General features: G+C 42.7%; 1 protein-coding gene across 3 annotated transcripts; it reads right to left on the reverse strand.

Moving 5' to 3' along the window:
• Nucleotides 1-3,822: 3,822 nt before the first annotated feature.
• On the reverse strand, nt 3,823-15,773 carry LOC110500222 (dynamin-1-like protein). Of its 3 annotated transcripts, none has more exons than XM_021577461.2 (19): nt 15,541-15,773; nt 14,925-15,045; nt 14,119-14,165; nt 13,951-14,022; nt 13,750-13,836; nt 13,414-13,576; nt 13,063-13,183; nt 12,803-12,934; nt 8,673-8,879; nt 8,160-8,280; nt 7,800-7,955; nt 7,368-7,457; nt 7,189-7,281; nt 6,527-6,580; nt 6,265-6,342; nt 5,887-6,024; nt 5,699-5,808; nt 5,130-5,289; nt 3,823-4,975 (listed from the first exon to the last, which is right to left on the reverse strand). In XM_021577461.2, exons 1-19 carry the CDS (start codon nt 15,640-15,642, stop codon nt 4,919-4,921), a joined length of 2,109 nt encoding a protein of 702 aa, XP_021433136.1. In that variant the 5' UTR covers nt 15,643-15,773; the 3' UTR covers nt 3,823-4,918. The 3 variants fall into 3 exon arrangements, with proteins under 3 accessions (XP_021433136.1, XP_021433135.1, XP_021433137.1); XM_021577460.2 differs by having other exon boundaries at nt 14,901-15,045; XM_021577462.2 differs by lacking the exon at nt 6,265-6,342 and having other exon boundaries at nt 14,901-15,045.
• Between the last annotated feature and the right edge of the window lie 477 nt (nt 15,774-16,250).

Consider the following 16,250-nt stretch of genomic DNA (forward strand, 5'->3'; position numbering starts at 1 on the left):
GATATCTATACAGAAAACCCTCAAATGTCTGAAATACGTCAATCAATGATGTGAAAATACTCTGATTAACTGATAACTAAAATAACAGTGCACATGGCACTCTTTTGCTAAGTGCAGAATTAATATATAAGTAATGAATATATAGGTAATGAATATACAGTATAAGGGAATACTACAGACTTTGTGGCACAGCAGAAATATCACACCTTTTAGCTGAACAGAAAACCACTTACTTTAAAACCACCATAACTTTTCATTACTTTAATTATAAATTGTTTGGGATGGTTTGAGACCAATGTGATTTCCTGAATACTGGTAAAACGAATGTCTTGAGAACATCTTACAAACATCCTAATATGGTCCTCACCCTTATGGAAAAACCACATGAATTTCACGAGATCACATGTGATCTTTATGTGAAGTTAATGTGATAATGTGACAATATGTAAAGCAATATGTGATAACATGGAACTACACATGACAACATGCAAACACATCTGAAAACATGATCTCATGTGATGTTCCAAAAATACGTTTGCAAATTGTTTCAAATGTGAAATTTCACTTGCACATGATGTTCCAAAAACACGTTTTAACATGTGAAATGTCATGTGAAGTGTTCCAAAAACAGGCTTTCACCTGATATTTCACACATGAAATCATGTGTGATTTCCGTAAGAGGGATACCAGCAACCTGAATTTCCTGGTCCGTGGCCATGACAGAAATCGACCACTGATGTATTAGCAAGAATACATTTCTGCACTGAAAAACGTTGCACAGAATCAAGTCAACAATTGTGCGATTATCTGACAACACCAACAAAATAAGTAGCATAGCTCAGGGACACAACATTAAGTGTGCATAAATGCTCTTGGGCTTGAACTTGCACACTTTTGGTCAGCAGTGCTTTGTAACTTATTTGTTATCTAGAACATATATCTACACACAAAAAAAAAAAAAGAATACGGTTACAGTACAATGTTGTTCCCTGGTTTACAAAAGGTCAAAGGTACACTTAAGGTACCTTCAGAGGTATACATGGTACTGGTCGGTACCTTTTAGAGTACATGTGCAGATAATCTAGTAAAATGTTTTTTTTTTTTTATGTACCCAATATATTCAATCATTACTGCAGTTTTAAATGTAGGTGATGCAATGTGCTGGCAGGAGCTCATTAGCATATTTGGGCCATTTGTTGTATTTGTGCCAACCGTCAGTGGAAATGTTGTACCAGTTTAACAAGTTTATCGTGGTTTGTCGTTATGTTGATGATGGTTGAGCCCCTCTTTTGACATTGTCAGTGCTGCAGTCTTTGTAAGAACAGCTGACAGTCAAGGGTTGCACTGTTAAGAGGTTACTGTGCCTTTCCAGTAGCATAATGGCAGCTAGTTCATAGAAAGTTTCATTTTCAATAATTTACTGTCAACTAGCTGTAAGTGGGTTATTGTAAGATTCACAGTAACTTACTGTAGCTAATCTGTCACACTCACTGACCTGACGGTCTGGTAGGAAAGTGAGTATTACAGTGACATGGTGACTAGCTAAGATTTAAATATTGTATGGCTCTTTGACATCACGTGCACTTATGTTAGCATTTAATAAGACTGGATAGCCAACAGCGCACAAGCTTAGTGTTTATGAACAGAACACAACAGACCACATTAACTGAGACGACATTCCTTCTCATGGGAGACCAAAAAGAGCTAGTTGAAAGCCACGCCTGCAATACTCTGACAGGCTGCAGTTACAGTATGCTGCCAATCAGCAAGTGATGTTGTCAACAGAAGATTCAGTGAAGACACAATAGGTTACTAGCATGTAATGCTAGTGGCAGCAAGTTGCCTGTAGGTTACTGACAATGTTTTGCCAGTTAGTTATTGTGAATCTTACAATAACTTACTGACAAATGGTTTTCAGTTAAGAAATGACAAATTCACAGCAACAAGCTGCCATCAAGTTACTGGAAAATGCACACTAACCTCTTCACAGTGCAGCTCATTACCAACACATCCTCTTACAAAGTTTGCAATGTCAAAGGAGGTGCTCAACTTACATTGGCAAAACCATCAAACGTTTAAACTTCTACTGATGGTTGCCACAAATACACATATTTGAACAATATGCAAATGAGCCCCACATTGAATTGTACCTTATATTCAAAATATTGGGTGGAGAAAATGTCCCATTATACCTACAAGGTACGGAACTGTACCATGTGAGGTCATATGTGTACCCTAACCATACCCTTATTCTTCGAGAGTGTGTTAACATTCCTGCCTAGAAGGCCAGCGTCTCGGAGTCTCCTCTTCACTGTTGACTTTGAGACTGGTGTTTTGCGGGTACTATTTAATGAAGCTGACAGTTGAGGACTTGTGAGGCGTCTGTTTCTCAAACTAGACACTCTAATGTACTTGTCCTCTTGCTCAGTTGTGCACCGGGCCTCCCAGTTAGAGCCAGTTTGCGTTGTTCTGTGAAGGGAGTAGAACACAGCGTTGTACGAGATCTTCAGTTTCTTGGCAATTTCTCACATGGAATAGCCTTCCTTTCTCAGAACAAGAATAGACTGACGAGTTTCAGAAAAAAGGTATTTGTTTCTGGCCATTTTGAGCCTGTAATCGAACTCACAAATGCTGATGCTTCAGATACTCAACTAGTCTAAAAGCCAGTTTTATTGCTTCTTTAATCAGGACAACAGTTTTTAGCTGTGCTAATGTAATTGCAAAAGGGTTTTCTAATGATGAGCCTTTTAAAATGATAAACTTGGATTAGCGAACACACTGTGCCATTGGAACACAGGAGTGATGGTTGCTGATAATAGGCCTCTGTACACCTATGTAGATATTCCATAAAAGAAAATCAATAGTCCTTTACAACATTAACAATGTCTACACTGTATTTCTGATCAATTTGATGTTATTTTAAAATGGACAAAAAAAGTGCTTTTCTTTCAAAAACAAGGACATTTCCAAGTGACCCCAAACTTTTGAACAGAATTGTATATAAAAAAAAAAAAAACAGAATACCGTCATTTTATAGAAATAACACCAAGTTGCTCGATATACTTTAGGCAAAGTGCATTTTTTTTTTGTGCTAATATACACTGAGTAGACAAAACATTAGGAACACCTGCTCTTTCCATGACAGAGACTGACCAGGTGAATCCAGGTGAGCGCTATGATCCCTTATTGACGTCACTTGTTATATCCAATTCAAATCAGTGTAGATGAAGGGGAAGAGACAGGCTAAAGAAGGATTTTTAAGCCTTGAGACAATTGAAACTTGGATTGTGTTATGTGTGCCATTCAGAGGGTGAATGTGAAAGAGGAAAAATGTAAGTGCTTTTGAACAGTGTGATAGTAGGTGCCAGGCGGACAGGTTTGTGTCAAGAACTGCAACCCTGCTGGGTTTTTCCACACTCAACCGTTTCCTGCCTGTATCAAGAATGGTCCACCACCCAAAGGACACCCAGCCAACTTGACGCCACTGTGGGAAGCATTGGCGTCAACATGGGCCAGCATCACTGTGGAACGCTTGACACCTTGTGGAGTTCATTCCCCGATGAATTGAGGCTGTCCTGAGGGCAAAAAGGCAAACTGCAACTCAATATCAGGAAGATGTTCCTAATGTTTGGTATACTCATTGTATGAATAATCAATCTCCTTTAGGTCCACAGACCTGGTGGTGCAGCACAAACATCAGGTAATTATCAAGTTGTGAGTTCAAATCCCAAGTGAGGTTGATTCCCAAGTAATCAGCATACTGTCCTTTAATGTAAGCGCCTTCACTTCAACAACAACAAAAAACACAATAGCGTTCTCGGGGACGTCTCCGGAACAAACCGGAACTGTTTAATTTGAATGTCAATTATGCCTTTTCTAAAAAGGCAAAAATATTTTCAATGACACTTTCACACGCAAACATGTTGCATCCTCATGTCACATTTATTTAACATGTTTTCACATGTGCTCAACTGTTGTGACGTGTAGCTTCATGTTATCACGTTGCTTCATATGTTGTCACGTTATCACATTAAACTTCACTTAAAAAATCACACGAGATCACGTGAAATTCATGTGCTTTTTTCCCCGTAAGGGATGCACCACATATTGCCTGCACATTGTAAACATAAAATGACATAGAAAGCGGTACCAGTGCTTTTGACATTATAACTTAAATACATTTAATAAATAAAATATATTTAGGCTTACAGTATATTTTGTTGTGTTATACATTTTCATAAACAATGTGGGATGGCAGTATCAAATGTATGTGAACTGGAGAATATTTACACAAATTATATATTCTCCAGTTGAAGGCTAGGGTGTGAAACTGAGGTTAGAGTTTCAGCTTTGATTTAGGTTGGAAGAAAGAACAATTCATCAATCTCTCCCTGTTGTGTTACACTCAGACAGCTGAAGATAAGACAGGTTTGGCCTTCAAACAGTGAAAGAGGCGTCACTGCAGTACCTGCTTCGAATCCAGGATGCATCACATCCGGCCGTGATTGGGAGTCACACAGGGCGGCACACAACTGGCCCAGCGTCGTCCGGGTTTGGCCGGGGTAGGCCTCCATTATAAATAAGAATTTGTTCTTAACTGACTTGCCTAGTTAAATAAAGGTTAAATAAAAAAATTAAACTAAATAATAATAATAAACATTATTGGTTATAATTACACAGTACAGATATGCCTTAATGAGGTATCAGTTTCTTATACAGCTGAGCGATGATATGTATTTAGCCTTAACATAGCTGTGAGCCAGTACCATGTTTCAATCAACACACTTACGTGAACAACAACAGTGCCATTTCACATTGGCAAATCACAAGTCTTCCGGACATGATAAGCAGACACACACCTTCTGTCTTCCAGACATGATTAGTAGATTGCAGATTGACTTCAGTGGAATTCTCCTCCTTACCACAGATGAGTCTCTCTGATCTCAGCAATGACCTGACTGGCCTTCTGCAGAGCCTGTAGACACACAATGAGATACACTTGACTATGAAGCTTGTTCTGAATAATATAATATCGAAGTGCTACCTTTAGTTGTTGCTTTTTTGATCTACTTCCTGTACCAATGTTTGGGTGCATGTCAAACCTCACTGTTCATGGTCAAGGTACCAACCTCTAGCATGTCTGCAGCCTCCTTGCGTCTCTGGGCCATGTCCTCAGACTCAGTGAGCAGGTCGTTGAGAAGACTAGACTTATAGAGCTGACCCACCAGCTCACTCTGCAGACTGTCCTTCACATGGTTCACCAGGAAGTGCATCACTGCCTTAGGCACGCTACAGGACAGAGGAGGGAGGAAGGGAGAAAGAGAGGAGGGAGAAATCTGAGCTGCTGGCCTAATGGGAGCAAATATCTCTAGACTTCAACACTGTGCAGAAATAAAACGGGTGGCAAGCAACCTAGCGGTTAAGAGCATTGAGCCAGTAACCGAAAGGTCGCTGGTTCGAATCCCTGAGCTGGCAAGGTGAAAAAAAAAATCTGCCGCTCTGCCTTTGAGCAAGCCAGTTAACCCCAAACAACAACTGCTCCCCGGACACCGTGGATGTCAATTAAGGCATCCACAATCCCTATCTGGGGTTGGGTTAAATGCAGAAGACATATTTCGGTTCAATGCATTCAGTTGGGCAACTGACTAGGTATCCTCTTTCCCAAAAAGAGAGGGACGGTGTCAGAAAACACATGCACCTGTCTTGGATGTTTTTCCGGACGATGAGAAAGTAAGACTTGATGAGTCTCTCGATGACCTCACAGTCACGCTGCTCCCGAGAAGACAACTTCCTGGCAACGGGAACGGGCTGCGGGAGAAGCATCAGCCAATCACTGATGGGCAACACACAGCATTTTGAAATCGAATAACTTTATTATTTGCTCACCACGTCCAGCAGGTTGACGGCAAGGCCCTTATGGGGGCTGGCGGGGCCAGAGCCGGGGGCCCCCTCGTCCCCTTTCTTCAGCATGCCTCTCCAGTTCCCTGTCCCCTCCTGGTCCCCCTGGGGCCCTGCTCCGGGAGGCTGAGGTTACACACAACACAAACAATCAGATGTAAAGCCGTTTTTACAGCATCTTGTACCACAAGTTGCAGAACCACAACGCAAACCAATCTATTTAAGTCAGAGCCAAGCTCAAACGCACAGAGAGGGAGAAGGCAGAGAGGACATTGTTAAGAGAGGGCATGAGTGCTGGGGAGCAGACTGAGCACACAGAGCAGAGCACAGCAGGAAGTACGGAGCATGCCCACACCCATGCCCCACCTTGGCACCCTCCGCGTCCACAGAGGCAGGGGGCTGGGTAGGAATGGGAGGCTGGCCGACTGGACCATTAACTACTGACTAAGAGGAAGAGAGGAGAGGAGGAATGAGAAGGGACTTGTGAAGTCAGGAGAGGTAAAGAAGAAAAGACCAGGGACAATTGGTATTACATTGCGATTAAAGAGAGCTGGAGAGATTGAGCATGGGAGCCATTTTGTTTCGAGTATTATCGAAGTGATTCAAAGTACGGTGGATAGTTAGTTACCTTATCCCTGGGGACGGCAGCGGGCAGCTCTCTCATTCTGTTTCTCCTCGACTCCTACAGGACACAGTCAGCAAGGAGGAAAGTTACATCACTTTTACAACACACAATGTCCTCTTTTGCTCAGTTGATTCCCGGTACCTCCCATCTGTAAAATGTATGCACGCATGACTAAGTCGCTTTGGCCTAAAGCGTCTACTAAATGACATACACTACCCGTCAAAAGTTTTAGAACACCTACTCCTTCAAGGGTTTTTCTTTATTTGTACTATTATTTTGTACTATTTATTTGTACATTGTAGAATAAAAAAGTGAAGACATCAAAACTATGAAATAGCACATATGGAATGGGTGGGAACCACACATGCAGAGATCATCTGTTCACCCACACCGCGTCTCACAAAGACCTGGCTGTTGGAACCAAAAACCTCAAATTTGGACTCCTGACCAAAGGACAGAGTTTAACACTTTGTTGGTTACTACATGATTCCATATGTGTTACTTCATAGTTTTGATGTCTCCACTATTATTCTACAATGTAGAAAACAGTAAAAATAAAGAAAAACCCTTGAATGAGTAGGTGTGTCCATTATCATATTATTATTACATCACACAACTATTATTATACAGAATTCATGTCAAGAGAAACGGTAATGAGCTGTCACCTCTATGTTGTTGTTCATGACCCCACAGGCATCAGCAAAGTCAGGGTGTTTGGTGTTGATGTAGGCCAGCTCTATGGCCACCAGATTATGCACCTGGAGTAAGAGAGTTGTATGTGATGCGATACAATTGGCATACAAATAACCCACATGCACATTAAACCGTTTGAACCTAAATTTACCATCTCATTGGTGATAGGCAGCCTTTTCCTGAGCAGAGAGGTGACCACTTCTACTATGGCGTCATGGAGCTTTGGAAATCTCAACAACTCCTATGGAAAACACAGGTATCAGGTGTGTGTGTGTTTAACTATACTTGTGGGGACTAGATGTTCCCACAAGAATAGTAAACAAACAAAAAGATGACCAACTGGGGACATTTTGTTGGTCCCCACAAGGTTAAATGCTATTTATATGTGGTTTAGGGTTAAGGTGAGAATTAAGTTTAGGGTTAGGAGCTAGGCTAGGTTTAGGGTTATGGTTAGGTTAAGGGTTAGGTTTATGAGAAAATAGTATTTTGAACGGGACTGAATTGTGTGTTCCCACAAGGTTAGTTATACAAGACTGTGCGTGTGTTGTGCGTGTCTGTGTGTGTGTGCGCGCACAGTGTCTACCTGTGTGCTGTAGTTGCTGCAGTGTTGGATGATCCTCTGCATCTCCTCATGGACCAGCTCTACACAGCGCAGGCTGGGCTCCTCCAGTCTCTTCACCTGCTTCTTCACCAGCAGCTCAAACGACACCTCGGGCACAAACAGAGACGGGCGAGGGCCCTAGAGAGAGAATGAAAGAGGGAGAGAGCGAGAGAGAAATTAGAGTAGAGACAGACATGTACCGTGTGTTGTTCCGACAAAGTAGCGATGATAGGAAGACAACGATTACTATTTATTCATTCCCCAGTTTGAAGGTATGCCCACTCTTTGGCCAATACTGTTGTTAGAAGGAGAGAAGAAGAAGGTCTCAGAACTTCTACTCACAGTGGCGTTCCTGATGGCGGTCAGGATGTCTATGGTGTTGAGTCCTCCTAGGGGATCCACTGACTCTAATGTTCGCCCAAAAGTCTCGTGAAATATGTAACAGATTCTGGCACCACCGCATCTGCAAAACAAGAGGATAGATCAAGTTGACAGGGTGTGACAAACATGATGTGCTACTATGAATCAAAGTAATAGTGCCAACACTCAAACTCATCTCAAGCATTTCATAATACAGGTACTACTACATGAAGTGTAGGGGAGGCAGGTAGCCTAGTGGTTAGAGCGTTGGACTAGTAACCGAAAGGTTGCAAGATCGAATCCCCGAGCTGACAAGGTAAAAATCTGTTGTTCTGTTAACCCACTGTTCCTAGGCGGTCATTGAAAATAATAATTTGTTCTTAACTGACTTGCCTAGTTAAAAGGTAAAAAAAAAAAAGTGCATCTGGGTTTTCACAGGCATTTTGCCCAGACATCAGCACCACCTTGTGGAATAGAGACGGTACTACTACTCACAGCTCGGCCGTCTCAATGTACTTGGCAGTGCCCTCGATAGTGTGGCAGTACTCTGCAGCGAATTTGGTTATGAGCTGCAGAAGGGTGGCATTCTGGTCCTCAACGGGCTGGCCGTAGCTGCTCAACAGAGACTGGTACTGGGCCGCCAGCACGTTGATACGCGTTTTCAGCTCCGGTAGACAGTCTCTGATGTGGTGCATCAGTAACCTAGCAGGGACAGGAGAAATAGAGTCACAGAACATTGATTTGAATGGCACTTGAATGGCAATTCCAATCTAATAGTTCTAATTCTATGGGCACAGTATCTGAGACCTTGAAGTTTCAATAGATACAGTAGGTTACTGTAATGAGAATATTTAAGATGAATAAAGTTCATGTTTAATTAAGTGTGACATTTACCTTTCTGTAATACACATGATTTCCAGTGTTCTGTTTGTGACACTCGGGTTGATGGTCACTAGACTCGATGCTGAATGTTATGGATTAAACTCATATCTGTTGATAGTGATTGACGCTAGACTGGAGGTACAAGGACCGAGGACACAGTGATTATTATTGTATTGTCTGTGAACACTGTGTGATTCTGTAGCAGCTGACAAAGTCACTGGCCTTTTGTTTTGATTTCCTACAAGTCTCTTGACTGGTGTTTACAGAACAGTTGTCAGCTGATTAGGTTATACAGTGCATTCGGAAAGTATTCATACCCCTTGACTTTTTCCACATTTTGTTACGTTACATACAGCCTTATTCTAAAATGGATGACATCGTTTTTTTTCTCATTATCAATCTACACACAATACCCCATAATGACAAAGCGTTTTTTTTAAGAGAAAAAAAATATTTACATACGGTTAAGTATTCAGACCCTTTGCTAAGAGACTCGAAATGGAACTCAAGTGCATCCAGTTTCCATTGATCATTCTTGAGATGTTTCTACAACTTGATTGGAGTCCACCTGTGGTAAATTCAATTGATTGGACATGATTTGGAAAGGCGCACACCTGTCTACATAAGGTCCCACAGTTGACAGTGCATGTCAGAGCAAAAACCAAGCCATATTTTTGGAATTGTCCAAAGAGCTCAGAGACAGGATTGTGTTGAGGCACAGATCTGGGGAAGGGTACCAAAAAATGTCTGCAGCATTGAAGGTCCCTAAGAACACAGTGGCCTCAATCATTCTTAAATGGAAGAAGTTTGGAACCACCAATACTCTTGCTAGAGCTGGCCGCCCAAAGTCAAACTGAGCAATCGGGGGAGGAGTGCCTAGGTCAGGGAGGTGAACAAGAACCCCATGATCACTCTGACAGAGCACCAGAGTTCCTCTGTGGAGATGGGAGAACCTTTCAGAAAGACAACCATCTCTGCAGCACTCGACCAATCAGGCCTTTATGGTAGTGGCCAGACGGAAGCCACTCCTCAGTAAAAGGCACATGACAGCATGCTTGGAGTTTGCCAAAAGGCACCTAATGAACTCTCAGACCATGAGAAACAGGATTCTCTGTTCTGATGAAACCAAGATTGAACTCTTTGGCCTGAATGCAAAGCGTCAAGTCTGGAGGAAACCTGGCACAATTCCTACGGTGAAGCATGGTGGTGGCAGCATCATGCTGTGGGGATGTTTTTCAGTGGCAGGGACTGGGAGACTAGTCAGGATCGAGGGAAAGATTAACGGAGCAAAGTACAGAGAGATCTTTGATGAAAACCTGCTCCAGAGCGCTCAGGAGCGCGCATCTTTCAACAGGACAACGACCCTAAGCACACAGCCAAGAAAATGCAGGAGTGGCTTCGGGATAAGTCTCTGAATGTCCTTCACTGGCCCAGCCAGAGCCCGGACTTGAACATCTCTGGAGAGACCTGAAAATACAGTGCCTTGCGAAAGTATTCGGCCCCCTTGAACTTTGCGACCTTTTGCCACATTTCAGGCTTCAAACATAAAGATATAAAACTGTATTTTTTTGTGAAGAATCAACAACAAGTGGGACACAATCATGAAGTGGAACGACATTTATTGGATATTTCAAACTTTTTTAACAAATCAAAAACTGAAAAATTGGGCGTGCAAAATTATTCAGCCCCTTTACTTTCAGTGCAGCAAACTATCTCCAGAAGTTCAGTGAGGATCTCTGAATGATCCAATGTTGACCTAAATGACTAATGATGATAAATACAATCCACCTGTGTGTAATCAAGTCTCCGTATAAATGCACCTGCACTGTGATAGTCTCAGAGGTCCGTTAAAAGCACAGAGAGCATCATGAAGAACAAGGAACACACCAGGCAGGTCCGAGATACTGTTGTGAAGAAGTTTAAAGCCGGATTTGGATACAAAAAAAATTGCGAGCGATAATATTGAAATGGAAGGAGTATCAGACCACTGCAAATCTACCAAGACCTGGCCGTCCCTCTAAACTTTCAGCTCATACAAGGAGAAGACTGATCAGAGATGCAGCCAAGAGGCCCATGATCACTCTGGATGAACAGCAGAGATCTACAGCTGAGGTGGGAGACTCTGTCCATAGGACAACAATCAGTCGTATATTGCACAAATCTGGCCTTTATGGAAGAGTGGCAAGAAGAAAGCCATTTCTTAAAGATATCCATAAAAAGTGTTGTTTAAAGTTTGCCACAAGCCACCTGGGAGACAAACCAAACATGTGGAAGAAGGTGCTCTGGTCAGATGAAACCAAAATTGAACTTTTTGGCAACAATGCAAAACGTTATGTTTGGCGTAAAAGCAACACAGCTGAACACACCATCCCCACTGTCAAACATGGTGGTGGCAGCATCATGGTTTGGGCCTGCTTTTCTTCAGCAGGGACAGGGAAGATGGATGGAGCCAAATACAGGACCATTCTGGAAGAAAACCTGATGGAGTCTGCAAAAGACCTGAGACTGGGACGGAGATTTGTCTTCCAACAAGACAATGATCCAGAACATAAAGCAAAATCTACAATGGAATGGTTCAAAAATAAACATATCCAGGTGTTAGAATGGCCAAATCAAAGTCCAGACCTGAATCCAATCGAGAATCTGTGGAAAGAACTGAAAACTGCTGTTCACAAATGCTCTCCATCCAACCTCACTGAGCTCGAGCTGTTTTGCAAGGAGGAATGGGAAAAAATGTCAGTCTCTCGATGTGCAAAACTGATAGAGACATACCCCAAGCGACTTACAGCTGTAATCGCAGCAAAAGGTGGCGCTACAAAGTATTAACTTAAGGGGGCTGAATAATTTTGCACGCCCAATTTTTCAGTTTTGGATTTGTTAAAAACGTTTGAAATATCCAATAAATGTCATTCCACTTCATGATTGTGTCCCACTTGTTGTTGATTCTTCACAAAAAAATAGTTTTATATCTTTATGTTTGAAGCCTGAAATGTGGCAAAAGGTTGCAAAGTTCAAGGGGGCCGAATACTTTCGCAAGGCACTGTAGCTGTGCAGCGACGCTCCCCATTCAACCTGACAGAGCTTGAGAGGATCAGCATAGAAGAAATGGGAGAAACTTCCCAAATGCATGTGTACCAAGCTTGTAGCATCATACCCAAGAAGACCTGAGGCTGTAATAGCTGCCAAAGTACTGAGTAAAGGGTCTGAATACCTACTGTGTGTAAATGTGATTTTTTTTTTTATATAAATTAGCAAAAAGAAATTGTCATGTGGTATTGTGTGTAGATCAATTTTAGAATAAGGCTGTAACGTAACAAAATGTGGAAAATGTCTACGTTTCTGAATATTTTAGAATGCACTGTAAGGACCTTCTTAGTGATGACCAGTTAGACATTTTCTCTGCTTCTGTGCTGGAGGAGTCTTCCTGCCTCAACTTGTAATAAATCGGTTAGATTTTTTTGATTGCCTTGATCCGTGACTGCTCTTCTCTTTTGTTCACCTTGAAATTCCTATGACAGAATTCCATTATAGTAGTGGTAATTTCATGGGCACCATATCTGAGATCTCAAAGTTCCATTAGATAAAGTAGGCTGCACTTTGTGATTTATTGGCTGATCAGAGTTAAGAACATTTCCTGGCAAGTGTTGTTAGAAGTCACTACTGTAGTTGCTACTACCATTCCTGATGTGCTTATGTAATACACATACTAAACTGCAGTATGGAGGGAACAATAACATTCTCACCTGTTCAGAGTCCTGGACAGATACTTGGTTCCATTTCGATTAGCGAGAGAGGGATACTTCTTCTGCAGGAAAGCATGTTCATCTCGGATGGCATCGCTCACCGACTTCTTATTGTTGATGTCCAACTGACTCCTGCGTGAAACAGACAGAGACGTGTAGCACAAGACCGATTTCAGCTAATGTTGATTTTTAGGTAAGGTAGAGTACAGGATACTTTTGGGAGTGAGTGTAACGTGCTACAGTAGAGTATAAAGCCAGACCTGTTGACCACTCCGATGAGGCCCAGTTTGACAGGGATGACCCGGCCCAGCAGGGCGTCCATAGCATCAGTACCAGCGTCCATCAAGTCCAGCTTGGTCACCACCGCCAGTGTCCTCCTGCCTGTACACAACAACAGACTACAGAAATGAGTCCAACACAACATACTGTACACACCATACACTTTTACCAGTCGCAGAGAGAGATAAGTGGCTGCCCAAACACTGTGGATGAAAATGAGCATTATAGCCCTTTTACATTGATGTCAAAACTGAAAGGCGGGTCAAAACCCTGACATCCAAACTGTTCCCATCAACTAGATATGCGGGAAAAAAGTCAAACCCAGTACTGACCGTCGGGATCGACCTCACGGGCCACTTTGAGGGCCTCTGAGGTGGCCATGTCTGTGTTGGCAGCGGTCACAGCCAGGATGATGGAGTTGGGGTTGGAGATGTGCTTCAGGATCAGCTCTCTAATCTGCACCTCTATGTCTTGGGGCTGGTCGCCCACTGGGACCTGTAGGGTTGGGGGGGGGGCACAAACACAGAGGAGTGACAGACGACGGAGTCTTTTAGTGTATCAAGCTCCAGCCAAGGTTTCAGTTGCCCTGCATGTCTGCTAGGCTTCTAGGTTCTCCTATGCAGAGCAGACACTTAGTACAGTTCATCTCCATCTCCAGTCACTGTTACCTTGGTGATGCCGGGTAGATCCACCAGAGTGAGGTTCACCACATTAGGAGAGAAAATCTTCAAGTGAATAGGCTCATCGCTGATCCCCTATAGGAAATACAATGACAAACAATGACTAGCTTTGTTGAAATTGTTAGGGACATATGATGTGAAGGAGATCAATTTATGAGGTGCTAAATAATTACACTGCGATTGTCTTACCTTGTTAATACCGGAAATTCTTTCCGTTTCATTTTCGATTTCCTGCCTGATTTCACTGAAGTCTGGGTAGATCTGAAAAGACCAGCTTTGTTCATGTACAACACAGAAAACACAGAAAACAGAATATCATGAGTAGCAACACGTATCAATGCTTGAGATAAGTCATACCTTGTTTTTGGTGTGTAAGAACTTGCCCCATTCATCTCCTTCCACGCCTGTGGAATACAATAACACACGGTTTAGATACACAAAATAAGGTAATGGAATACGGGAGCGCTATCAATAATATAATGTGTCCTACATGCCATTTAGCTGACACTTTAATCCAAAGCAGTTTACAGTCATGCGTGCATACATTTGACATTATGGGCAGCCCCAGTGGGAATCGAACCCACAACTCTTTGCTTTGCAAGTACAACGCTCTTCCAACTGAGCCACACAGGATCACAATCATAGATTAGAATACTATATTAATAGCATCTCTATGATCACAATCATTGAAGGAATAACCCTAGATAGACTACATGTTCAGGTGTGGACGGTCTGTTCTACAGGTCCCTAATAACGGTCAAGGGAGGCAGGTATACATTGTTATGCGTTTGTCCACGTTGTGGGGTCTGCAGTCTGAGAAAGAGGACGTTTCAGCTCCTATTTTCAACAATGTGGTTATTGCAAAAAACAGCTCCCTCTGGGTTTAACATGATACAGTAGCAAGCGTGTGATCTTCTGAGTTTCACGACTAGATGAGGTATGAAATGGTACAATTGGTCTGAAGGGTTGCAAAACTATAACATGGGTGGCAGGTCAGAAACAATGACACAAAGTGGCCTGAAAATACAGAATGGGGAATCACGCACGCACGCACACACGCACACACACACACACGGTTGTTAGTGGTCAGTCAGTGTGCTCACATATGGTGGTGTTCCATCCCAGGTAGGACTACGTACCATTCTCATCTTTCATTTTCCTGCCATCTCCAGGATCCACATGGACTAGCTGTAGGATGAGTGGCCGGCGGGTCACTACACCTGTCCCACGGGGCAGCATGTCCTTGCCAACCAGGCTCTCCAACACAGAGCTCTTCCCACTGCTCTGGAGACAGGCATCACATTATGTCACATCATGGAGTTGGGTTAACAGCTATCACATAAGGACAGATCTGAGAACAGCAGTGTTACAAAATAATATGGCACATAAGGTGGTGGTGACCTGACTTTAGGAGAACTGATAATGAAGATGATCTAAAAATTGTCCTACAGTAATTGACAGGTGTTCCTCATAATGGCTGCTGCCAAAAAGCAGGCTTTGCCCGGGTCAAATGGAACATTCCAGCTGTCTGTTAACACATGCACACCAATAATAGCCACCCAACTGACTCGTGCACAAGCAGAATAGAAAGAGGTGTATTTTTAACAGCACCACGCTCCAGTTCAATGGCTCATTTTCAGCAATCCTGATGTTTTGCCCGAACACAAAATAGCTGGATAGATAGCAACGCATGTAGCTAGCTATGTAGCTATCTTTCAGGGTCATGTGAAGAGCCTAGCAGCATAGCCCATTTTTGACAACTAAGGGGAAGGATTTCACCTGGGTTCCAACGACTGCTATCTGCGGCAGCTGTATTATGTCTGCTCCCACCGTATTGAAGACATCTTGAAGCTTGTTTATAACGGGGATTAGAGCCTCCATGTTCAAGCTAAATTGACACCTTTCTAGAGAGATAAAATAATGGAGCAGCTATCCACCAGCTCTGTTAAAAGTCATTCAATGTCCCACAGACAGCATTGAAATAAGCCATTCCCACCAGTCTGCGACTGCGTTGTGTATTGTAGGGACTTGTAGTCTTCCAGATGCCAAACGCTGCTAGAATTTTATAAATATGACTGCATTTCCCAGAATAGGGCTGCTGCTCAAAAACGTTTGTTTTTCTATGGACGTGTAAGATTAAGATCACTTTACTGGTCAATTGCACACAAGCTCCAACCCGAAATTTGACTTGAGCTTTTAACCCAACCCCTCCAAAAGACACACTGGGCACCCAGGGAGCTCTTGTGGGGGCTTAAAGTGCCTTGCTCAAGGGCACAGGCAATAGTATATATGATTTGATACCATCAACACCCCAGTCGCCAGCTCACTTCAAGACAGATTTTTCCTGTCAGACCCGGACTCAAACTGGCAACCCTCTGGTTGCTGGCTCACCTCTCAAATCGCTAGGCTAAAAATAGTAGCTACATTATAGTGGCAGGCGAAAATAGTGTTTTGTAAACCTATTCTGAGATTTACACAAATTGAGCAAA

This window comes from Oncorhynchus mykiss, chromosome 21 (assembly GCF_013265735.2).
Source record: "Oncorhynchus mykiss isolate Arlee chromosome 21, USDA_OmykA_1.1, whole genome shotgun sequence".
Taxonomy (NCBI): domain Eukaryota; kingdom Metazoa; phylum Chordata; class Actinopteri; order Salmoniformes; family Salmonidae; genus Oncorhynchus; species Oncorhynchus mykiss.

What these genes read in the sequence shown, in the direction of transcription:
- LOC110500222 (XM_021577460.2), bottom strand. Translation starts at nt 15,642, where the DNA reads ATGGAGGCTCTAATCCCCGTTATAAACAAGCTTCAAGATGTCTTCAAT. An exon ending in ATCTACCCGGCATCACCAAG is followed by an intron (nt 13,577 to 13,749) that starts GTAACAGTGACT and finishes CCAACCCTACAG; the next exon opens with GTCCCAGTGGGCGACCAGCC. An exon ending in CTGTCCAGGACTCTGAACAG is followed by an intron (nt 8,880 to 12,802) that starts GTGAGAATGTTA and finishes TGTCCCTGCTAG; the next exon opens with GTTACTGATGCACCACATCA.